This window comes from Neopsephotus bourkii, unplaced genomic scaffold (genome assembly GCF_033783945.1).
Source record: "Neopsephotus bourkii isolate Nb327-2 ecotype Australia unplaced genomic scaffold, CSIRO-AGI_Nbou_v1 NB_1760, whole genome shotgun sequence".
NCBI classification, from domain to species: Eukaryota; Metazoa; Chordata; class Aves; order Psittaciformes; family Psittacidae; genus Neopsephotus; species Neopsephotus bourkii.
This window is the reverse complement of record NW_026902234.1, coordinates 336,224-361,902: the sequence shown is the minus strand read 5'-3', so window position 1 is coordinate 361,902 and position 25,679 is coordinate 336,224. Positions and strand designations below refer to the sequence as shown.

General features: G+C 40.1%; 2 protein-coding genes across 9 annotated transcripts in view; one reads left to right on the top strand and one right to left on the bottom strand.

Annotated features, from left to right (window-relative positions):
• The window catches only part of LOC133225376 (cohesin subunit SA-2-like), a 57,814-nt gene extending 48,379 nt beyond the window's left edge, over nucleotides 1-9,435 (top strand). For 5 of the 6 annotated variants that reach the window (XM_061377678.1, XM_061377676.1, XM_061377677.1 and 2 more), the window contains 6 exons: nucleotides 198-352; nucleotides 456-584; nucleotides 4,338-4,528; nucleotides 5,691-5,865; nucleotides 6,833-6,926; nucleotides 8,428-9,435. In XM_061377678.1, coding sequence (XP_061233662.1) covers nucleotides 198-352; nucleotides 456-584; nucleotides 4,338-4,528; nucleotides 5,691-5,865; nucleotides 6,833-6,926; nucleotides 8,428-8,436 — 753 coding nt within the window. In that variant the 3' untranslated portion in view covers nucleotides 8,437-9,435. Of the gene's footprint in view, nucleotides 1-197; nucleotides 353-455; nucleotides 585-4,337; nucleotides 4,529-5,690; nucleotides 5,866-6,832; nucleotides 6,927-8,427 lie in introns of those variants that run through there. The other variant, XR_009729129.1, reaches the window with a different exon arrangement.
• Nucleotides 9,436-10,917: 1,482 nt separating this feature from the next.
• Nucleotides 10,918-25,679, bottom strand: part of PPP2R3B (protein phosphatase 2 regulatory subunit B''beta) — a 47,182-nt gene continuing 32,420 nt past the window's right edge. For all 3 annotated transcript variants that reach the window (XM_061377862.1, XM_061377863.1, XM_061377864.1), the window contains 8 exons: nucleotides 22,382-22,468; nucleotides 21,814-21,970; nucleotides 19,858-19,906; nucleotides 18,665-18,754; nucleotides 17,720-17,895; nucleotides 14,339-14,457; nucleotides 14,150-14,256; nucleotides 10,918-12,073 (listed from right to left, as the gene is read on the bottom strand). In XM_061377862.1, the coding sequence (XP_061233846.1) occupies nucleotides 11,929-12,073; nucleotides 14,150-14,256; nucleotides 14,339-14,457; nucleotides 17,720-17,895; nucleotides 18,665-18,754; nucleotides 19,858-19,906; nucleotides 21,814-21,970; nucleotides 22,382-22,468 (930 nt within the window). In that variant the 3' untranslated portion in view covers nucleotides 10,918-11,928. The remainder of the gene's footprint in view (nucleotides 12,074-14,149; nucleotides 14,257-14,338; nucleotides 14,458-17,719; nucleotides 17,896-18,664; nucleotides 18,755-19,857; nucleotides 19,907-21,813; nucleotides 21,971-22,381; nucleotides 22,469-25,679) is intronic.

The window sequence follows — 25,679 nt, the reverse complement described above, 5'->3', positions numbered from 1 at the left end:
CACAACGGTGTCATTTGTGTCAGTACCTTCTTGTTGTTCCAGTCGTGTACTTCTAAAGTATGATTTACCTGCTCTTTTTGTAAGGCTTCTGTCTGTGGAAGCCAACTGTTGTTTGCTGTGTGTGTGTCTCTGTCCTTTTGGTGCTTTGTTTGCCTGTAGGATTACGTATGGTTGCTTATCTGAAACTTCTTTTGCAGCTGTTTCAGGCATATGCAGAAAGCCACGAGAGCAGTAGCGGTTTGGACTTCTTCTCTGCTTCCTTCACAAACATGAAAGAACTTGCTCGTCGCTTTTCACTAACGTTTGGCTGGGACCAAGTGAAATCTAGAGAATCTGTAGCCATGATACACAAGTATGTGCCATGTAACATCACTTTGTCCATTGTAATTGCTTTGTTCGTTGTCTGTTTGTCTGTTTTATTACTCTGTTTTTCCTTTTTTTTTCTATTCCAATAGGGAAGGGATTGAATTTGCTTTTCAAGGAGCTAACGGAGTACATGGGAAATGCTTGCCTCCTAACCTGAGCTTTCTGTTAATCATCAGTGAATTTTCCAACAAGCTGCTAAAGCCAGACAAAAGACTAGTGTAAGTTCTTGTACACTGTCATACACAGTTTGCTTTGTGTATCCCTGTACATGGGACACTTGACCTTCAGTGTTGCAGAAGTTGCTCGAGGGCTTTTCAGAGAACCTTTGAAATCAATCTGCCCCTGAGGCTGTTAGCTTGAAGACACTTGTTGGGTTTTGCAGTAGGAGTTATTTCAGATTGTACATGCAGTATGCATTCTAGTTAATTTCTAGACATAGTTGTGGCCATGTATGGCAATTCTTCAATAGGAAAGACAGTGTTAATTTGGTGGAAGAGATCTGCAGTTTGGCCAGTGGAGTGGCAGGACTACTTTTCTGACCAGAAAAGTAAAGCAGAAAAGATGGAGGAAGAGAGTGCCCAGATCACTATTTTGTGATGACATAATTCCACAGCTTCCAGGCTCAATTATGTGAGTTCCACGGAATGTATTTGGAATAGAAATACACATGACACTATTCATAATGCGGACATTTAAGTTCAAGAATTTACTATTTATGGGGGAATATGCCCTGATCTAGTTGGGCATATGTTATACAGTGGTTTAAATATTTATATTTAATAATATAACAATGCTGTCATTATTTTGGCATCATGGGGAATTATGCATCTGCACGGAGAGATGTATTATTATGTCTCTTATTCTCCTCTTCACCTGCCTCAACTTAAGTTATTTTTGAGATGGAAGTAATGTTCTTCCTTCTATTTGTCCTTTGTCATTCCTTCCCAAGTCAGTGCTGCTTCTGTTGGATCTGGATCTCTGCACTTCAGTCTGCTATTTATAGGCACTGTAAAAAACTATTGCAAAATATGTAACAGGTATTTCCATTTTCCTGAGAGCATATTTGAAGACATGGGAATGTAAGATGAAACATGAAGATGCATCTGCCTGTTTGAATTTCTGAGCAAATCACCCCAGTACCTGACAAGAAAAATTCCACTTTGAAGAAGAAGTCAGCAGAAATGGAAAAAACCCTCCAATCTGCCATCAGATTTAACAACAATCACCAACTACCCATACAGTGTATTTTGAAAAATTAGCTCAAACCCAAAATGCAGAATACGGAAGAAAAGTATTTGACATATCCTGATTGCAATTCCTGGTAAATTTGATATGGATAATCTATGGATAGTGATAACTTCCCTTTATATTCTTGCATTCCTCTCAGAGAGGATCTTCGAGATCTGTGACTAGAATTGGCTTTCACAGAACCATAGAATCACAGAATGGTTTGGGTTGGAAGGCACCTTAAAGCTCATCCACTTCCAACCCCGTGCCATGGGCAGGGACACCTTCCATGAGACGAGGTTGCTCAAAGCCCTGTGCAGCCTGGCCTTGAACACTGCCAGGGATGAGGCAGCCACAGCTTCTCTGGGCGACCTGTGCCAGTGCCTCACCACCCTCACAGGGAAGAACTTCCCAAAGTCTAATCTGAATCCCCCCCTCTTTTGATATCCCCCCCTTGTCCTGCCCCTACACACCTTTGTAAAAAGTCCTTCTCTGGATTTCTTGTAGGCCCCTTTAGGTACTGGAAGGCTGCAATATCATGTCCCCAGAGCCTTCTCTTCTTGAACAGCCCCAACTCTCAGCCTGGAGAGGTGCTCCAGGCCCTGTTTTGTACAGTTTCTGTGCAACTCTGTCCATGTTGTCTGCATTTTAAAGAGCTGTTTTAATCTCTGTGGCGACACTTGAGCAATGAGTAGATTTCTGTTAATCTGTTCTTGAATAATTTTGTTATTTCATTTACCTCCAAGGAGTAACTTTTAATTAAACAAGAGGAAAATATTTCATCATTGAAGTAGGCAGATTTAAAGCTAAACCCCAATAATTTTTTCCTAGGGCTATATTTAACTTCTTCACCAGAGGGATATATTCCAGAACTATATTCCTGAATGTATTATTAGATACATTCAGGTAGGTTTATTCATTGAAAACTTTTGTGGGAAATACAGAACCTAGCAAGGAATGCACTTTGGCTTCAGTTCTTAATGCTTTGGACCTCCCCCCTGCTGCTGGGAACAAATGGGAAACAATAAAATTCACAAGGGGGGAAATTGCAATTCTATCCACAAGTACATTCAGACTAAGTTTCTAGAGTAACAGTTTCTATTCTGGGAGTCCTAAAATCCCTTGCAGGGGCTGGAGATTATATTTCCTCTTAGAAATATTTAGGTTTAGCACCATCATAAATTACTGGATGGAATGTTTTAGGTCAACATGAACTTTTAGGAATAAACATCTGGTTATTTTCATTTTTATTATTAATCATAGGATTGATGTCCAGGTATGTATGTTAACATATGTGAAAGTACCTGTAACGGATGAGATGCAGAATATGGGCATTTGTTAGAAAGGAGTATATTTCAACACCATCAAAGTATATGGATTTTAACCTCCTTCCCTGTAATTGCCCAGGCTGTAGCAGTAAAATATTGGACTTGTCAATTGCTCTGTGCCACAAAATGCACACAAGAAATGAATTATTGAATAACAAGCAGCATGAGGGGCCTGATTCCTGAATCAGTAGGAGTCTTTCCATTGACATTGATAGCAGTTGGATTAGACTCTAAAAATGTAATTACAATACATGCTTGTTTGAAATCAACAAATTCCATTACCAGGGTTGCTTGATCCATGGGCCCCCCGGAGTCCAGGGCTCTAATTGTTTGGAGTCGGTGCTTACCCTAACCTCCTCCCAGCACCAGTTTTCTTGTTTTGCAAAGCAAATGAAATGTCTGATATTTTCCAGCCCACACTCCTAATCAAAGAAAGAATAATATACTCCACAGGCTGGTGTTAAAACCATCACTTCTGGTATTTGCGAAGGTGGGGTCCGTTTTAACAACACTGGGCTTGATTTTAAAGTGATGAGCTGTAGCTGAAATGTAGTGAATATCCAATTTCTAATCCTGAGTCAGACTTTAGTTTTCTTACTGTTATGAAGTAGGATTGGGTCAGGAATGTCCTGTTTTTTTGAGAAGAATGCTTGAAGGAGACCCCTCTGCTGCAGAAGAGGTGATAGCTTCATCTGGAATTCAGGGGAGCCTAATGTCAGGTCTCCAGATTGGATCAGGCAGAACAGGGATTTGAACCAATGTTTCCCATACCCTGTGTGTTGTAACTGTAGAGCTATTAGCTGCATCTTTCAGACACTTGACATTTTATTTGGAACCTGAGAGAATTGGATTGAATTTGAGATGATACTATAGAAAGGTGGCTTAATTGGTTGTTCTTGGTTTTAGTTTTGACAAAACAGGCATTACACATGGCATAAATCCCCCGTTTCCCAGTGCGCTATCCTGTTGAACCACAAGGAGCATCTCTCATCTGGGATCTCCTTTGCGTTGCAGTCTGTGACGCAGAAAAGGGCCACCAGGACAAGGGGTGGGTGCATCCTTGCAGAGTTCTGCTCTGTTCAAACTGCTCTTGGCAGCAGCAACCGACAGTGACTTTTCTTGCACAGTCAGTGCATTCTAGTGACTGATGTAATTCTGTGATTCCTGTGGATCTAGTATTGTTTCTAATGCTTACATTCAAGCACCCTTTTAGCTTTGAAGGTATCTGCTATTTAAATATTCAGATATTTCAGAGATGTCAGATATTTCTGGGAAAGGGAATGCCCTTTCTTTTTCTCTGGCAGTTCTGTCTGCACTTTTGGAGAGCAGAGGGAAAATGCCTTTCTAGCCATTACTTCCTAAATATTGAGGGGAAAGGTACTGAGTTTTCTTATGCTTGTTTTTGGTTTCTTCCAGGTATGCTTACTTGCAGAGGTACGCAGCAGAACCACTGCCTTGCAAAGGAGACGAATGGCAGCCGTTGATTTTGTACAGGAACTCATTATTGGCAAATGAAGATGAGGAGAGCTCTGTGCTTGGCATTTCAGGAGAGTGGTCCCCTGTGGGCACATCTAAGACATCTTCTTTTAAAAGGAAATTGTCTAATGGTATGAAAGCTTTCCTGTTCTGGACCAGCTGTATTTGCACTGTCCCAGCTAAAATGCACTTCATGCTTTGCATTAGCAGTGCCGCACTGTGCTGGAAGTTGTGGACTTTATAGTTTGAACTGTGGTTTTTGCCTTCAGCTGTGTTGCTGTTAAAGGTCTCGTCATCACTCAATAGCAGTAAGGTTGGTCTGGAGACTTTGAGTGAGCCGAATTCAGGTAATCATAGAATCACAGAATGGTTTGGGTTAGAAGGGACCTTAAAGACCATCTAGTTCCAAACCCCTACCACTAGGCCAAAGTCCCATCCAACCTCACCTTGGACACTTACTTTGATGGGGCAGCCACAACTTCTCTGGGCAACCTGTTCTGGATGAATTCTGTGTACTGAGCTCTGGCATTTGTCTGTGCTGTCGAGACATGGTTCATTGCTTTTAATTGTTAAGAGCATTGTTGCTTTAGGCCCTGTAGATAATTGAGACAGGAGAGGTATTTCTAGAAGTTGATTCAGAACATTAGCCCAGATTATCTGAGCCAAATCATCTGCTAGGGTCCTTGAATTTCTAGGGAGCCTGTAAAATTATGCTCCTAACTTAAAGAGTTACAGTTAGGTGGGCTGCATCCAGGCTTTAGGAGCTCTCATGGACTTCCAATCCATAATGAGGTATTCACTGCATGGGTATGAAGGGATTTGTTTAAGTGTAGTAAAGCCATTATGGAAACAATTGCCAGTAAAAATGCAAAGTGCTGTGGACACATGCAGTTGTGTGTGGAGGATGGGCAATTTTACCAGAGCATCTTTTAGTTTCTTTCCCATCCTTTCTCAGAAATGTTCTTTTCAGTGACTTGCCTTCATCAGGCTTGTTCCTATGTGTCCCAAAGGCCCTCTTTTCTGGAGGGTTATCTAGACTCAACAGTACTGATAGCACTTACGGACTAGGGCTGAGATCATACCTCTAGATTGCAAAAATGACCAGTGGGCAAAATAAATGGATTATCTTGTTTGTGGCTTTTAGCTGGTTCCTTTAGAAGCAAATGCTTTGCTCCAGGTCTCCCTTTGAGCCTGGCCCCGTTGCTTCACTGCTGTAGGGAACATGTTGGAAAGGTCCATCTTGAGTCCTCTGAGGGGAGACTGAAGCAGGAGTCTCTTCACTGTCTGTTACAGGGTCTTTGCCTGAAACCAGCCAGACTGAGGCCACAAGGAAAGCTCCAGGACCGCAGTGTGCTTCCCAGCTTGCCTCTGCAGCAGGCAAGAGCAGGAAGAGGTTGAAATCCCAAGAGATGCACTTGCAGGAACACCTGCCATTCCTCTGTCCAGGAGGACTGCGTGGAAGATACTGGTGAGAGCGTTATGTCTTAAAAGCACCTTCACTTGTACTTGAACACTTGGGGTCTCTCTATCCACCTCTGCTTCTGTTCTTTGTAATGCTTCCAGGGTGTGTGCCCCTCCTGTCTGTGTTTCGGGCTGTGTCCCACAGACAGGCTGGGGTTTTTGTTTCCTCAGTCCAGTATTTTTTACTGCTTTAGCCTGATTGTCCCCCAGGGCTTCTGAATGGGTTTGGACAATACCGAGTGTGAAGGAAAAAAGGCAAGGAAGGAGGAAGGCTCCCTGTCCCATTCTCTGTCTCTGGCCTTAATTAGAGGCCTGTGGTGTTGGTTACCCCCTGGCTGTTCGCTGCAGCTGCACAATGAGTGTTTTCTGCTTCTCTGGAAATGAAAGAGGATTTTTGTCTCTGCAGATCTGCTGGCAACCACTATGTAACTGGTGACTTTCTTCTAGAGGTGCATGTCTGCATGCAGTTAAAACCTCACAGAACTTGGGTGAAAGAGAGGTATTGCAGCAGTAGGGAGTCTGGAGCCTACTTTTGAACTTTGTAAAGTACTCAGAGGGCTTAGTTGGGGTATTTTGCTTCAATACTATTCACTTACTGAGGTGTTGGGTATCATTTCCCATATTAGGTTACAAGATGAAATACAAATCCCAGAAAGACACACGCTTTTCCAGTTTTTGGGACAGTTGTTGAATGGACCTCGTGAACACCAAATAGAACAAAAATGTATTAAACATGAAGAAGGTAGCCCCTGTTTAAATGAACGTTTTGTTTCTGAACTGCTTTATTGGCAATTCCTCAGAGCATGACCTCTTTCATACTGGGGGAATAGTGGGCCAGAAACTTTGGCCTACCTTAACATGAATATCTCAGCAGCAGATCTTCGTATGTGAACTACTCTGCCTTAAGCACACTTGTGCAATGTGCAGCCTCTGTTAGCAACTTTGTCAAGACTTGGCTTTTTTTTTTCCCCCAGCAAAGATGAGATTAAGACAGAAGAGGTCTCAGAGGAGGGTCAAGCAGAGGACACAGCTGAAGATGTCGATGTTGATGTGGTTGGTGCAGACCAGGTAATTCCAGCTTGATCTTTCCATCTCTGAGGACAGCTGTGGTTGAAGTGGGTGAATTTGAGTTCAGAGTCTCATGAATACCCATCTAGCAGCACTTTTGTGGCCCCTTTGGGGGTGAGAAAAGGGGTTTTCCTCTCTTCCCTTTCCAGCTGCAGCTGCAGTCTCCTTCTTCAGCTTGATCTGCATTTTTAAGGCAATTCTTACTGTAGCATCTAGACATCCTTCAGCACACTGAGCACCAGCTTAGGATGCATGAAGAGAAGGATCTGGTTTCCTCTTTACCCATACGTTGAAGTTTCTTGGTTAAGAGCAATTTGCTGCAGTTGCTTCATGCCACTGACACATTATGGAGATGGCAGGGCTGCATGGCCTGCAGGGAATGTCTGCTCCAGAAATGGTGTTTGCATTGTGCTCTTTAGATGGAAGCACTTGGAATGTGTCTGATCACTGGTCAGATCCGGGCTCTTGCTGGAGCCTCCCTTGTTTCTTGCACTTTTCCAGTCAAGGCTGGAATTGTCCCCAGACCAGCTGCGGATTTGAAGGGAAGCACGTGGAACCTTGTGGGCTTGGAGAGGCAGCCAGCGCAGCCTGGGGGCTGTCTGGTGGGCACTGATTGCCTTTGGGGTCACAGAAAAGTTTGGCAAGACTGCAGCTGTCTGCCTGGGTCTGAGCTCAGCCCTGGAACGGGTACTTGCAGCTTCCCTTTGGACCAGGGGGTTGCAAGGACTCAAATGTGGTGTTGTACACCAGGAGTCTTGCAGCAGCGACTATGGGGAAAGAGAGAAGGGGGGAAAGAGGCCCTGAAATTTCCTGTGCTGCAGCTACTCAGAGTCATCCCATCCTCTAAGGCTTTGCTGTGTCAGCCTTTGCAAGGTTCCTTTAGGTTTCTCTCCTGTATGTCCCCTTGCTCTCTGAACTACTCATGGAATGTACACCCGGTGTCTTGCAGACAGGGTTTTCCCTGAGTCAGCAACCCCTTGGTTTCCAGTGGCTCTGGTTAGCTGGGATATAACAGCCAGTATTTAAGGACCTCGTATGATTTTTGAGTCTGTAAACAAGTTTTTCCTGTGAAGATGAGTAAATGGTTCCTTTTTGTATTTGAATGGTGGGGGGTTTGTTTAGAGAGGACTAGAAGGAAAAAGGGACTTTTCCAGTCATATGCCTGTTAAAACGTAGACTGTTTGTTTGGACCATGTGCTTGGAGCAGTTCCTATTGAAGATAGGTAATAAAAGAATTTTAATCCATGGCCCGAGATTGCAGCCATGCAGAAAATGCACTACTTACCTGGTATGTGGCCTTCCTTTTTCTGGGCGCCTTGTGGTGTAGAAATGCTTATTTCCTTTTGTGGAAGCCAAACATAATGCTTTCCAAGAGCTTGCTCTGGCCAAGCTGCTAGGAGGTTTGATGCTGCATACTTTGATTCCTTATGTTCTCTTATGTGATTTTTTTATTCATAGTATGAGAGTGGTTTAATCTTCTTTCTTTTTTCTTCTGATACAGGACAGTTAAGACACTGAGAGGATAAATGGGAGTGGAGAACACGCTACCATGGCTTTCTGCAAATTCTTTTAACTGAAAATGGGGTTGTGATAGCATTGACCAAGGCAGCAGGAGACGTGTGTCAACCCAAATCACTGCCTGTGGGCTCCCTTCAGAAGCTGGCACTGGCACTGTGGTTGGTTTCTCCATGTTGCTGTATGTGGGTGTTACCAATTTGGCTGTTGCACCTATGAGGTTGCGAGTGTTATGAACATAATTCATTGCTCAGCTGCATCTTGGTCCTTGATGCTGCCCTGGAGAAACTCCCAACCTAAAGCTTAGAATCAGGGTATTGAGTCAAGGGCTCTGTAAACTAGGTGAGGCAAACTTGCTCAAACCAGTTCAGTGGCAGCATTCTGACAGTATATTCATTGCCATTTGAGAGACCCAAGATGGACATCTAGTTGTTTCCTCCTATACGATGCTGGGAAGAAAGGAGCCTGCCCCACTGCAAGCACTATGACCTGCTGGGTGACAGCAGGTGCCCTGTCTGTGCTGTTTCCTGCTTGTGCAATGGAAAACCTGGATCAAATCACCTGAAAGTATTTCTAAATTCCAGTGGTGGTGGTGGTGGTCTGTGGAGACTGGGACATGTTCCCAGGAGGTTTGCATCAAGGCTTCTAAGTAACAAACCAAGAAACAGCAAGCCAGTTGACCAAGTATTTTCCTCTGAAGAAATCGTTCATACAGAGGGATCATGTGCTATTTACTTGGAAAATACAGAGCCTGAAAAGACAATGTAAATAGCCTGTAAATATGGTCCTTCAAAAGGAGTTTTCCAGTGATGCTTTGCCAAGATCTTCATGCCAGAGTGTTTCAGAGGCAGTAGGCTGGGGAGTGCTGACTGCCCCTTTGTCACCACTCCATGGAATTGTACATTGCATTAATCCAATCAGCTTTTTTTTTTTAATATATATGTATATATATTTGGATTGTAACTGTAAAATAAATGACAGAACTATTGCCAGCTGTTGGTGCTGAATGTCCCAGTTCTATTCCTCCACTGAGCCTGGAGGAAGAACAGCAGCACTGCTGCAGGCCATCTGGTGTACCCTGTTACTAAGCAGACTGAGACGGGAGCTCCCATGAACACGGGAGTGAAAGCCATGAATGGATCCTGGTGGTTATCAGCTGTCCTTAAGTGGCAGTGGTAAAACCACTAGGGTTCATTTTGCAGTTAGTTAAGCATGCAATAGGTGAACACCAGGGAGAGGTGGCACTGCAGAACATGGTGCTGATTCTCACTCACATCAGCTTGTTCTTGGCTTCCCTGCAATTCCCTCGCCCACCCTAAACCAGGAATGTGATAGTGATGTTTCCCTTCCCCATCTTAATCTCTGGATTGAGGCCTGAGCATTTACAGGTGGGCAGAATACAGATGGATTAAGCACAGTTATACCTGGGGACACATCAAGCGTGCAGATGCTTTCATTCTTGTAACCAAAGATGAAGGATGGGAATTGCCCTTCCTGGGGAGGTACAGTCACTTTTATCCTTCACCTGTTTCAAGGAAAGGCACTGCCATGGTAACACCATGATTTGTTCTACTGGGTCTAGTCTGTGCATATGCTTTAGGAAAAAAAGGAGCTTGGTTATCACAAATACAACAGAGAGCAGGATTTAGCAGCCGCTTTGTTAAACACAGCAGCAGCTACAGGCTCTGCAGCAGAGACTACCCTGTACCACAGCTCTGTGCAACGGAGAAGTGTCACAGTCAGATGAGGCTGTACAGTGTGCTCCTTTATAAGCCCACTTTTCAGCAGGGCAGGTCCAACTCAAGGGTTTTGAGTAGGGAAGAGCAGCAGCCCTGACACCTCCAGAACAGCAACAGAAGTTTAAGATCAGCTTCTGGAAATCAGTTGGTCACTCCTTCCCACAGCACAATGGGGAACAGAGCTTAACATAGATGCTGTCTGTGACTTTCTGTTTAAAAACCCCAAACCACAGGCAAGCAGTGAAGAGTACTTGACCAACCCTGGAGAGATTTGACATTGACAAGTTACCATTAAAACTGGAATAATTACCCCTAGTTTTCTTTTTAAGAATCCTTTGCACAGTGTTAAAAGTATCTTGAGTTCAGTGCCATGGTTTAGTGGTGGTCTTGGCAGTCCTGGGGTAATGGTTGGACTTGGTGATTTTGGAGGTGTTTTCCAACCTAGCTGAGTCTATGATTTCCCCCTGGTAAGGTTCACTAACAGACATTAGCTGTGAATTTCATTATTTAAGACACCAGTTTGTAAGTGCCTACATCAGACAATGTGATGAGTTGAGTGGAGCAGATATCTCTGTACCATATCCAGCTGCTCAGCAAAAGTCTTCTGGGTGAGGAAGACTTAGCCTCGTGTAACTTTCCAGCCAACTGCATGCATGTAACCCTCTGTGTCTTAACTATTTCTTAAACAGTGAGAAGTTAATTGTATGCAGGACAACATAATAACTACAACGGTTAAATTACATATATGAAAATCTTTATTTCAAAATACAAACATAATTTTTAAACATTTCAACAAATCTACACTGCAACCAAAAAATAACTTACATCTTTTTGTACATTTTTTTTCTTTTTTTCCCCAACAAAATCTGTTTAACAGTAAGAGTGAGGCAACAATTTCAAGCTGCTGTGACACGGATGAATATCCATGGAATGTGTCAATAGCAAACAACTGAAGGGGGGGACAGACAAAAGCGCTGAATGCCCACAACAAATTAGTGCACATCACTGATCAAGTAACATTTATACAAAGGATTTAAAAAAAATTGGTTCCTTTCTCCATGAATGAACACACTCATTTTAGATCAAGTATGAAACAGACTTCATTAAATAATCCTTTCTTAATGAACATCAATGAAAAGACTGAAGTTTAAAAGGGCAAGCAGAATTAGAGTTGGGGTAAACAAGGACCACACAGAGAAGAGAAGCAACTTGTGTCTCAGGCATTCACTTTCCTTGTCGTGCACCTAGATACTCAGCTTGCCAGGTCAGACTCCGCTTGTAAGCGAGAGCTGAGTCGCATGCTCACAGTCCTGCCTCCTCCTTGCCCCGGGGCCACCTGCAGTGCAGGCCTGGTGGCAGTGGTCTCCTCACATCCCACACCAGGACAGAAGCAGGATGGAGATGGTCAGTGCACCACGCATCAACTTTAAGAGTTACACAGTTCTCTTAAAAACAGTAGACTACTTGTCTCTAAAGTCAAATACTGTTACTCTTTCCAAAAGGAATTACACAACATCTGTAAATAAATACTTTAAATCTATTTTACAAACTATAGGTTATTGAATAAATAAAAAAAAGTCATCATTCCATACAAATGCACTTCTTTTATTTAAAAGGTAGTGATTAAATATTTTTAGCACAAAACTAAGCTGACTCCCTGGCAACAAACCCCACTGAACATACAGGCATGTAGCAGACCTGCTGCAGACTGTCCCTTCTCTTCTGCATGTGCTGACCATGAGTAACTGCTACTCAAAGTCCTCTTCGTAGTCGTACTCATCCAAATCTACATCAGCCAGATGGGAAGGCATGTCAAAAAAAGGTCTTTTTTCCATTTGGTACTTGAGGACACTAGCCTTCTGGTGGTCTGCAGGATTCAGTTCTGCTTCATACCTGGGAGCAGGCAAAAAGAAAATGAAGGAGTCTGCCTGCGTCAGGAACCAAGTAAAAGAACAGTGGCAAGGCACTTGCAGGAAGAAGATGAAAAATTCACATTGGATTGTCAAGCAGTCACTTCAGCTCAGGCAGGCATTGCAACCCTTCAGTGCAGGAGGGGATTTTAAGGAAGTTCTGGTACAACACAGAAACTTAAAATGCTCGTAATAAGTTTTGCTCCAAAGCCCCATCCCAGCCTTGCCTTGAACAAATCCTCTGTATGGTTGTGTGCATGATACTTGAAACGCTTTGACCAACAGGCATCACAATCTACGCCCCAAAGAAACAAAGCAGCAAAACTTAAGGAAACACTGGGATAAGAGCTTTTATCATCTGTGCAGAAGGTCAACAGTTAGGCTATGGCTTACACATCAAACCCAACAAGGGATGCAGAAAGTAACTAAATAAAAAGCATGATTTTGGAGGCTGTGCTTCCACAGGACGCAGCATTTTTCTCAATTGTCATTTTCCCCGACAAGATCTGTGACAAAGCTGCTAATGCCAGAAGCAGAGACAGTCTACAGGTGGAGAGCCACCTGAGCTGACAAACACCAGGCTCAAATAAATGAGAACTGGATGTTTCACACTGTATGTTTTATCACGCGTCTTCTCTGTATCCCAGCATACTCCCTACATTATCCTTACCTAACACACTGGTTTTCCTTAAGGAGTGCTTTTCCACAATGAAGGTGTACTTTATCAAGTTTTAGGGTTATTAGAATTCTGCTTTAATACCTGTAATGTATTCCATGTATTACTGAAGCTGTGCCTATACCAGGGGAAGAACAAACTTCATGGAAGTACCTGAAAACTAGGTGTTCCAGTCCTCTTAGAAACCTACTGAAAACTGAATATTGAAGGTAAACTTTAATTTTTTTATAAAGTTTAACTTGAGAAGCACTTTGTTAGTTTCAATTTTGTCCACTTTCCCTGTAAAGCCACAGAACCACAGTTTCTGGTAAACCTTGCATACATTCTCAATGCAAACGTAATGACCTGACCCTAAGAATACTGGCTGTAAACTGTGTAGCTTTTATCTTCACCAAAAGCAGACATCTTGGGGTGCCTGGGGTGTGAGAAATACCTAAACACAAAACAATTCAGTCTAACAATAACCACATAAAAGTGAAATAATTAAATGATTATCACAGACTTGGCTCAGAGAAACAGCTGTAGGCAACAGGTTCATGACTCAATCCGAGTAAAAGCACCTTGAGGCTCTCTATATCCCATCCACACTCGGGAGTGAAATTGTGCCTAAACATTATCTTAGACCTTTACAAAACTACACTTGCCAACAGCAGCCCAGCAATTTCAAACCCTTAATCAGAGCTGCAGAGTAACCTCACTTCCTGACATGCAGGTCCCTTACTACTTATGTCCAAAGGCTATTTTGCCTCCAGTGAGTTTCAGTTGCCAGTGATACCACATGCAGTCTCAGGACTGAATGCCAGAAGAACAGCTGAAATCCTTCCTCAGCAATCTAGGCTAAGGATTAGCTTTTGCAGAGCACAGAGTGTATGTCCAAACCCTCAATGTACCTTAACTGACAGAAGAACTAGTTCTCAGGGTGTTCCACAGCAAAGCTGTATGAGGCTTTAAGAGCTGCAAGACAGAATTAAAGCATCTTAATGGAATCCAGGAAACCTGCATTTAACTATCAACTCTTAGGTGAACCTGAGACCTATTTAGTCAAAAAGCCATTCGAATTTCACAACTTTGTTTCTGAAAATTGGCAAAATGGGCTCACCACTGGAATTCTAGACAATTGGAACAGCAGCAGAGTTTTACACCAGGAAGGTGGAGATGCATGACTAGTTGTTGGATAAACAGACCAACACAAGAGGGAGAAAAGCCTAAATTAAACTCTCAAGTACATATTTGAGTTACAGGAAAGGTTCTTCCTCCCTCACTGAGCACAGAGCTGAACATGACAAACAGCAACATTTTACAAAAATAGCATCAAGGACAATGGTGATGGTGAGGCTCTACATTAGCAGAGGATTCACACCAACCCTCCTGCTACATTCTTACCCGTCATTCCACTGGTCACTTGCTGCCTCTTCTGCTACCAAGATATCATACTCTTCAGCAGCATACTTCTCCCAGTCAGAGACCTCTTGGCTTTCCCCTTCACCATCCTAAACAAGCACATCACAAGTTATACAAAAACTCATTCATTGCTAAGCACGTAGCTAAGGACTTTTAAAGCTTCATACTCACCCGCAACATGGAAAACTGATCCTTCTGTTCATGGTCAAGGTACTTTTCAATGTTGAAAAAAGTGTCAAAAAACACGTTTGTCAACTTGCATCGCTTTAAGTCGTGCAGAGTAATTTTTCCTGTAAAGAAGATTATGAGAAAAGATATTAAGAGCTGAAATTATCCTTTCTCAAAAAGTGGAGGAATGTTATTCAAAAGTTGTCATCATGCTCAAGAGCATTTGTCACTGATGCTAAATGCAATGGGATTGAAGGGAACAGATGACACATCTAGAGATGTGTCCTTCAACGTGGACAAAGCTTTTAAATATTTCAGATTAGTTACTTGCTTTAGCTTTATCCTACTGTCTTCAATATGTTGGAGTGAGATGCAGTCTACCTTGCCAAGCTATTAACAATCATTTAAGACAGATGCCTAAGCTTTCTCAAGAGAAAGAAGTCTCCATGAGCTTGCTGCTTCGGTAGTACTTGGATAGTGCCAGAGCAATCTCCTCTGGCAATGGCCCTTTCTATTCCCTGACTTGAAAAGAAAAAATGTATGACAGATGACAGCATGTGACTATGCTTCACACAGATGAGTTTTTCATAGAGCCTAGTTTGTCACACTTGTCCAGCCTGATCAATATTTACTGTTTGAGAGGAAAGCTAAATGCTCAGATGTGTTTGGTTTGCTTGGTGGTTGTTTTTGAAGTGCTACTTTAAAGACTCAAATCAATGGATCTGTTAGTGTTAGAAGTATTTGTCAGGTGTCTCAGAAACATTATTTCAAAGCTGAATGTTAAGCTTCTGCAGAAAGACCGATAAATACCAGATATACAGGGGAAAGACAGGTGACTATCCTTAAAACTCCCCTTTATTGATTCACCCGAAATATGGCCAATCTTCCATTGTCAGTCAAAGAGTGACTAATAGCAGATGTTATGGAAGAGTTCAATGAATGCCAGATTTAGAACAGTATTTCCTCAGCAGACTATCCCAGCCTCTAATAAAGTATAACTCAAGGACAATGGAGGGAAGCAAAAGCTGAATCCCACTTGGAAATGGTTGCCATGCTTACATCTGCTGCCATGTGAAGTGCCTTAATGTATTCTGCGTAGCTTATAGCTGATGCTCCAGAACGACACAAATCCCTCATGGCACTTGTGTTGTATCTGTCAGAACCACACAGATGTCTGATGTGTTGGGCCATCTCAAGTGGCAGCAACTCTCCACAACCAAGCAAATGGTTTGAATCCTAGTTATATAAGCTCCCAATTTAAGTTAGACACCTATATTTGGTTCGGTAATTTGTGCTCCAGTTTCCATTTACTGCAATGGGAGCTCAAGCATCTAACACTTGTGTTGATGCCTACTCATGTAGATGCCTGCTCTTGTCTCTCAAAGACCAGCAAAGAAAAAAACCCAACAAAACCAACACCAACACCCCCTTCCCTCCAAGCCAAAAAAAGACTGAAATGGAGATAATTCTCCAAAAATTAAAGAATTTGCTTTTGGGTACACAGAGCATCCTGCAGCAAAGTGTATCACAGTTTAGCCATAACTGTATGAAAGTACCTTCTTTTGTTTCAAACCTCTTGAATGAAATGTCATTTTATGCTGCTAGCTTTTGTTTTGGGAAAACAACTGAAGTTTGTCTCCTAAATCCACCTTTTAAACATCACTCAGTTTTTATAAAAAAATAAATAAAAATATCAAAACCAACAACAAAAAACCCAACATCAACCCTTCACAATTGGTTTTCATTCTTGTTGCACTAAATAACTCATCTTGGCTGTGTTTCACAGCCTCCTTTTATCATCTTCATGATATAGGAGAGACACATCTGTCTTGTCCCATTTGATGTGCAGAACAGAAACACTACTGAAAATGCCTGCCTTTTAGAAGCATAATGTACAAGACTGGGAGGGAACCTCTGAGTTCAGGAGGCAACCCTGTAACACAGATGTGCTCCTCAGAGCTTGCTTCATTTCACCTTAAGTGCTTCCCACTCCACACCCATTATGCAATGTTGGTCTAAGACTTCATTCCATCACTATCTAGGATTAAGCTTCTGCCAAAATATACTTAATACTCCTTTTTTTCATGTATAGGTTTTATAACCTATAAAAAGTTTTAGAAAAGTGTTTTCACCTACCAACTCCATTTAACTTGGTTTAAATAAGAATACAAAACTTTATGTTCTAGTTTTGAGCTCTCTCAATTCTCTTAGCATGCAAACACCCCCCACCCCATGTCTCTATAAGACAACTGCCTTTTCAAAATAAAGTTTAATGTAATTATTCTTAATACTAGAAAGGTGGGCAGTAAGCAAGACCATTATTATTTGATTTTCTAACCGTAATTGTACAAAAACCACAGCACTGCACCAGCTACCAAGAAGGAGAAAAATGACTGCTACTGCTGAACCCAGGACAAGACAGTAAACAGAACCACCCTACTCAACACCCAGCTAAGGTAACATGACATTCAAGTAGAAAAAGTTCAATGCTTCGTCTCCAAGTATCTAAATGTGGAACACTAGCACAACATCACATTTGCTAAATAAAAGCATTAAAGACGATGCTCAACAATTTTCTTTTACAATGAAAACCAGCAGATGTTAGTTTATGCATTAGAGGTTGCTACTCCTATCAAATACTTAAAGAGCAAATAGGCAAGCTCTAAACTTATTGTAATGCAGAGTTTCTACAAGGATTCCAAGTCCTTTTACACACTGAACTTCACATTAGAAAGTACAGCTGTAGTAAGCGCTATTAATGCCAACTGTGGTCAAGTGTTGAGATAATAAGTTTAGATACAAATCCCTGAAGACTAATCCATCATGGCTACAACCTGAGACATACCAGGAACAGCACAGAGAGAGAAGCCATGAACACACAGCACTCTTCCAACACTACAGCAATGTGTTTAGCAAGACATGCAAAAACATTTTTAGTAATGAGCAGCTCAGAAGGGCAAATATGAAGTGAGCATCACGCCATGTCTCTACAGAGACAAATAAAACCCTGTTTAGAAACTGTTCCCTCTGAAGAAATCTCAATTAAATGAGTACTGGAACTAGTAACAGGCAAATGAATGCAGCAGTCAAGAGTTCTTCTTCAGAGCATCACCTCATCCACATTGTGACAAGATTTCATTTAAGACCAAACATGGCTACAAGTCCAAAATAAAAGCCTACAAGGAATTTTAAAGCAGCATATTAGATTTTAGTATGAAAATGAATGCTGCTGTTGAAGACCAGTCGATCAATAAGCTCTAACAGACTTTAGAGAAAAGGCAACCTAGAGGAGTATTCTTTGTATGACCAACGGGGTTCTCTTTAGGGTGCACTAAACCCTTACCCAGAGAAACAGAAGTTACAGATAGAAAAGGATTTTATTACCTTCATATTGTGGCTTCACGAGATCCAGCATCTGGCACAAGCAGTCTTCAAATGGCAGAGGTTCTATGGCCATGTTATCTAATTTTTGGCACTGTTCTTCATAAAAATACTCTAATTCATACATAGACAAAGCACCATCCCCATCAAGATCCATGCAGCGAAACCAGTATTCAATGCTGAAATTCAGTAATAGCAAAGAACTGTTTACACAAACTTATTACAAAATTTCATTAATTACAAATTTATGTTGCCTGTTTTAAAGGCTACGCTACTTACAGATGCAAAACTAGAAATAAGACTACGTTCCATAATGCCACATAAAATTATTAAACACCATCTACTGTGGCAAGAGATACTGGTATTTCCCTGTTAATTGAGTAGGAGGAGAGGACTACAATGTGATTTTACATAAGAACTCAAGGGAGACAATGAAAAAATTAAACTGATGCATCATATTGAAAAAGCCAGCGACGTGTCATGCAAGAGGTTTCTTATCAATATCCTACAGCTTATGCTAGCTCTATAGTTTCCCAAAGTCACTGGTGTCATGAAACAAATGCAGTTTCCTTTATCTATTATCTGTCTGTAAGAAGGCTACACACAGCATGGAACAATAACATTTAATCAGCTTTTTAGAAGTCATTAAAATAAAATTCTACAGCAGCAGCAGCAAGATACATTAATAACTAAGAATGAAGTAAGAAGAAGAATCGGGCAAGTTTTTCACTCACAGAATCAAGAATGGTTGAGGCTGGAAGGGACCACTGGGGGTCTTCCAGTCCAACCTCTTGGCTCAAGCAAGGTCACCCAAAGCACATGATGTTTTTATAGTTTAGCTTCTTCCATTAGATTTCTAGCTGAGCGTTAGTCATCCCCATTTAAGGACTGGAAAACCATTCAATAAAGTCAGTCTTTATTTCTGTTAAAATATAAATTCAGTCTTACCTAGTTGGTGTCTTCTTGTCCTCTTCAGATATTAAAAACCAGACAAAGTCAGCATAGCTAATTTTCCCATCTTTTTGGGCTTTTCTACCTCTTGAAGACCAATGAGAAACAAAGAGAGAAAATTTATTTTAAACCACCTAGTTTTTACTAACCAAAATCTATGATTATTTTCCTTGGTGCTATTGACAGTTTATTTACTCCTAAATGATGCACTCTTTGTAAGGAGACTTGTCACAGACATTCAAGGTAAGAGCTTGTGTGCTGTGTTCTGTTTCTACTACTAAGGGTAAAGAAGGGAGCAGGTGGAAGAGGAAGGCAGCACATTTCCAGAAGGACTTAGAACTTTCCTTCCTGGGCAGGAATACCACTGCTTAGTTGTTAATAGAAGAGATTTAACAGAAGTTTTTAACAGAAAAGACATTTAGGAAGTGTTCATAGCAAGAATGTAATTGTCTCTTTCTACTCCCACACCACACCACACAGCACAGCACCCAACTAAGTTCTGAAGACATATGGGTAACCTGTTCAGTAAAAAGTTAGGTTGGCAGTTGCTAAATATAATGTATCTCATTCCTAAAACCAATTTTTTTTAATTTCCTCAAGATGTCTAGAAAAATATGGTGCATGTTTTGTCTTCCCCCCCTCCCCCGAAAAAGGAGTAAGCTCTAGACATACACCTGCCAAGTGTCATTTCCTTCATTTGTGCTGTTATTTTTCAGTTGCTTTCTACCTGTGAATGTTCTGTTAGCAAAATGTTTCAAAAATGACTAAACATGTCATAAATACACAAGAGGAAGTCAATCCAAGTGGGAAAAAATGAAGAATAGCTGTCAGAAATGGAGGCCATTTTTGAAAATTTATTTGCTTATTTGATGCAATAAGCATTGATATTTCAAATAGTACTGAAAAGCTCAGTTCCACTTGAAAATTTCACAGATTTGAAGGACGGAAAAGCAACAGTGCCTACATCTCCTCCCTTCCTCATTCCCATCCCTGCTAAACTGTACAACACCCAATGGCAATGTTCATATGGATAACAAAAGGAAAGAACCTGGACTCCAGTACTACTACAGTACTAAATCTTGAAAAATCACAGCTCCATTTCAAGGGAAAGGTATTCTTTTTCTGGGAATGTCACACTATTTAACAAGCAAACATTAAACTGGACTTAAATCAGCATACAAAATAAATACCTTGTTACTGCTCCTGAGAAGATCCGCTCTATCATCCTATTTGAAATTGCTGTGAAAAAAGGTTTAAAATCATGTCAGTTACATACAAGTCATTTTTGCTTTGTGTTGTCTAGTTGAAAAGGTTACTGGAATCCTCTTAGACACATCTGTGAGAAAGATCAAGTGTAGTGCTCGTTAATCCCTTTAAGTCCTCTTGGAGAGGATCTCTCAATACAAAGTCTCCGAAGCAGAGCCAGAACCAATCAGTTTTGATCCAGACTTGATACAGAAATAGTAGTGTAGTAAAAGTGACAAAATTGGCCGATTAATACGACAGCATTTACCAGTTCTTTGACAAGTCAGTCATGTTTTCCAGTGCGATTGCATTTATACGACCTTGGCAAAGAGCCACAATAGAATTGGCACATCCATACATAATGAGCATACCTGACTGATTCTGACATGGGTCTATTTCTGACATGGTTCTGATCCATGCTTCTATTTTGAAACCATTTCAGGGATTTCAGAGACATGTCTTAACTGAGCACTACCTCTATAAAGGATATCCAATTTATTCGGAAGAATTTGTGGATGGTACTCCAAGCAGCACTCTCACAGAAGGAGAATTAATTACTATTCCAGCTTTAAAATATTTTTTTAGCATTGTAGAAATACTGACAATTGAAGCAGGTCGTTAACCGCTCAGATAGTTCATCTGTTTTATGTACTTCTGGTAAGGCTATCACTGTATTATTCCAGTAAGGATGCTAGTCTCCACTTAGCATTTATCCCCAGAACTGTAGGACAGCCAATTTTTCAGACGTAAGTGCTGCTGCTTCTTCCTATCTACTTTTGAAACACTGAAGTTGCTCAGCCTTAACAACAGTTACATACGTGAATATTTTCTTACTCCATATAAGTGTTTCATCTAGCCTAATTTTAGATCAGTGACAGTACAAAATGAAAGAATTGATAAAACCAGCTTATCTACTGTTGTCATGCAAAAAAACCAATCAACAAACAAAAAACAAACCACACTTGAAGTTTAAAACTAAAGTTGGGTTATCATATCCATTATGTGTTCTTATTTAGTCTATTTCACATTAAGCAGAAGCTGTCAAGCTTTAACAAGTATTCCGTGGCTTAAAGGATGCAAAACAAAATCACAAGTAGCACTGCATCAGTTCAGCTTCCCTTCTATAGTGTACCAACTCAGTAGAGCAATCACTCAAATGAAAGAAGTTTTCTTTCTTCAGTGTCCTAAAGTGTAGTCCGACTTCAGTGGGCAAGGTTCAGAAGCAGTCAGATTTGTGCTTTGTGCTTATTCTTTTTAATGTGGGATAATAGACCAGAAAAATTTTGTGTTTAAGTATTCCAGTTGTGGAGGGTATGCTTTTAAGATAATAACGGACACAAAGCTTAAAAAAACCCACCAACCAACCAACCAAAAAAATCACAACAGTTCCATACAAGGTACAAGTGTGTAAGACTATGAAATCACAGTCATTGGATAGGGAGAATGAAGAAAATGTGAAGCTGCTAAATAGTATTAAACCAACATGTACTGCAACTGAGTTGGCAAAACTTTAAAATAAGCAGAATAACTGAATGTATTTGCCTTTTTCTACTCTTTTCATTCCTTAAGAGCCACAATTCTTGAACAATATTGGTAAAATGGATTGTTTCCAAGGTAACCCCAAACGGACAAATACAGCTATTAATAATATATCAAGACAGTAATTTTTTTTTCTCTACTTCTTTGTCAACATTAGAATTCAAATTCACAATTTTCCTCAGATTTAGTATTGTAAGACACAGAGCAGTGTCATAGATTACTTGTCCTGCTTTATTTCACTGAGTCAGCAGGATCAGCTATACTAGACTCACGAACATCAGCTTTGGCAGTTAACCACTTCTTCAGTTGAAAGTTTACAGGTTATTTAACACATATAAACAAAGGTGCTTCATTTGTCATACCATGATCATTATGTCGAGCTAAATCCTTCCGGTCGATATAGAGGTCATGGTCTGTATCCAGCTCCCAAAATTTGCAATAGATAACATAAAAATGTTCATATGAGAAGTAATCTGTCAGCTGGTTAATATCAGCTTCCTCTTCCAATAACGCCACATTCTATTATCAGAAGGATAAATAGAACACATTAAAAAAAAATTTGTAAGACATTTGTTGAATGACCCAAGTTCTCATAACCAAGTTAGTATCTAATGCTATTTCAATGGAGCATTTTTTATCTTAAGAGACAGTGCACACCATGCAGCATGGCAGCAAAGATTGAACACAAGTAGAAAACTAACATGGCCACAAAAGAATGAGAAGGTCAGCCAGACTAAACACATACATATAGCTCTAGATAAAGGATGACATTTAGACGTATTACAGTGTATGAGAACTAATACAATTAAGCCTTCACTAGTTTTTGGAAAAGAAATAAATGCTACTTATGTTACTCCCTTATGCATTTAGTTAATGCATTTTTTAAACTTGTAGAAACATGTGTCTTGCAAAACTGTAGATACTCTGTACCTGCAGAAAGTTGCTTTTCCTGAGCTCGTTACAGGTTATTTTCCCAGACCAGGACCTATTTACTGTATAAAATATTCTCTGTATAACCTGTAAGAAACAGAAAATGGAAATATGGTAACTAAACACCCTCCCAAAGACCAGTCTTAGCTCAGCTGTATTACAGGAACCTACTACCCCCTACTTCTATTCTTCTCATTACTTAACAGGTTGACGCTTCTCTTATACATCGTATTACCAAACCATTTCTAAATCTTTTATCTAAATTCATGTTGATTAAGACTTATTTCAATGCTGCAGTACCCATATCTCACACAGTCAAGTTGTAGAATAATTGCACACTATTCAGAATATGTTTATTAGCAATTTCACTACCTCCCAGTCTGAGATCTACAGGATATCATCTAGTAAACATATTAATGTACCTCATTACTTCAGATTTAAGTACCTATATTATTATAGGAGTATTTTACTTCATAAATGAAGCTACAGAAATAGAACAGGGACTGTTTAAGGATCAGAATACAGGGGGATGTTGCTACTTCTGAAGCCTGCAAATACAAGAAATCAACATGTGACAGAAATATTCCTGCAGGTGCAGAAAGAACATCTTTTCCCCCCATTTAATTTTACTCTAAAGTTACTTTAAAAAGTAACTTTAAAGCAAAACTCTGTCAATGGCATTAAAAGAAGAAAATAAAAGTTTTCTAACTGAACAAAACAAAACAAGTCTATGTGAGAAGGATGACTAGCTCTTGTGCCATGACTGATACCGGAACCAGAAACAAATGCATTCAGTTGAGTATCCAACACTTTTGCTTAAATCAGTTTTACATGTACGTTATTTTGGTAAACTCATGTATCCAGCATAATTTGCTTAGTTTGGGTGTACAAACTAAAGACTTTTAAATATGCCTTTTTTCTGTTTCTTAATTAAATTCAGGATTCACCTCAACTAGTTTGACCTAAGTCAACCAGGGATATATTTCAAGTCAGTCATCTGCCAATAACACAAGCAGACAAAATCTACACATATGAACTATAACTGCTTAACTGGGGACTGATTATACCTGTGAATTAGCAAGACTAGATATTGCATGTGTAGTGTTTCATTTTACTAGCTAAAATCCCCATCTCTTTTGGAGCCCTCTTCCCCCAAATAAATAATGAAGTCTTTAGCTGAGAAGAGGTTTTAAGTTTTTATCACTTCAGAATTTAATTGCAGTAAATCAATAGTTTAAACAAACCAATCATTTCTAAATTACAAATAGAAGAGTAATCATAAAGTTTTAAAATAAAGCTTAAACTGTAGCATGCAGCAAGCTCTAGGGCTCTTTACTTTGAGCAAGAACAGCTGGCTCAATAAATGCAGAAAGGAGAAGAGGCTAGCCTACTTCTGAAACTTAATTAGCTTAATTCTAATCGTGAGTTTAGGGAAGGCCCATTTTTGGCTTTCACTACAAAGCAATTTTTTTCTAAAAAGGTTTTGCCTTAGCTTTGCAACTTAATCCATCTGCATGTCATTATCTCATCTGTTATACATTTCACTGGGCTAAAAATAAAAACAAAATTGAATGTTTGCTAAAGACAACTGGGAACAGACTTGAACGTTTTTGTACAGTGAACAGAAGCAGAGTATAACTGATTGTCAGAGAACTGCCCTCCTTACTATGCTGCACAGTGGTTTGTAAGAAAGAAGAGGAAACGGTGCAATACAAAGATTACAATTTCAAGAACTCATAGTTCAGATAAACACATAATATACTTGCAGATTAAATGAAGTATCTCATTTGTCAGGGAAAACGTTTTTAACATATTTCAGCTTTATCTTGTTCATATGTACCCAACTTTACCACTAGACTGTCCAAATAATCTGTACTACAGCCCAGCAGGCAGAACCAATTGCTTTCATAGCTGAACAACACTGACAAGACAATTGCTTCACTAAAGAGATGTATGTAATGTATATACACACACATACACATGTATATGTATGTATATACAAACACAGCAGAAGAATGGATCATTTGTAACAGGAACTTCGTGTGAACAGATGTTAAATCTTAACTACAGTGCTTACAAAATCCTTTATCTAAAGCTTCAGGTAGCAAGGTAAAGCTAATTGAATACAGGTATGAAATGCCTTATTTCATCTCAGAGAAAATAATCTGTAATTATTGGTAATAACTTGTGGGACAGAATTTTAAAAGACTGTATTGGGCAGTAGTTATCCCATCATCAAATATGACAAGAAAGAGCAAAGAATCCTCCTGCCATTTTTTAATCTGCAGAATGGTACTGCAAATATTGTTGCTATAGTCACAGCAGTTACTAGTTTACTTCTGGGATTTTTATTAAACACTGATTTCTGTTGAAGACTACACTAGATTTTGTTAGTAAAGTACTGCTAGCACTGATTTATTCAGTATTCCTAGACTCAGGCCTACTTAAATAAGCTGTTCCTCCAAAGAAAAGTAACTAGAAGTGGCAGGACCTTCCCCTCCTACAGACCCTCAGGACAGGCAACAAGCTTTCACAATTTTAAGTAGGGCGGGGCTTGATGCAACCCAGAATCTGTTAACAAACAAAACTACTCACAGGCAGAACATCTCCTTCACTCACATGGGACAAGTAAGTTCTAGGGGCTCATGTACTCATTTTAACAACAAGCAAAACCTAATGCAGCAGGACATACTTGATACACCTTCAAGCATCTATAAGAAGGATGTGAGGAAGCAAGCCCAAATGCTTTCAAGAAAAGCTTCCACAGTTTTGTTCCAGGTCAAACTATAAACTGGATAAATGATGATCAACTCTGTGTTTCTTTTGTTGGAGAATATTCATTAAGTGATTTTTCACATGCACAAAGAAAGTGAACTGAATGTCATTTTACAGAATTTTTATCTTTTAAGACTCCAGTGGAATCTGCTGTCAAGTCTACTGTTGAGAAAATGCCATTTTTCCTTTGGGTACAGAAAGAATATTTCAGTCACATAACCCTACGAAGAGAAAAAGAGAACTTGTAATGTGTAAAACTTGCTTAGAAAGAAAAATCCCCAGAGAAGGAAGCAGCAAGCAGCTTCAATATTACCATTATTTTACTTACTAGTGAACATAATCACATTAATATAGACTTTTCATTCAAAATTCCCTTTAATTAATCCCAGAGTAAGGTCAGGATTCTAATGAGTACAGTCTATAGCCACAATCAAATGCTTAAGATAACAGTCTGCTCTTCGTTTAATGTTCATTTACTTATCCTACACTATTACAATTCAGTGTTTCTCTTACTAGCATAGAC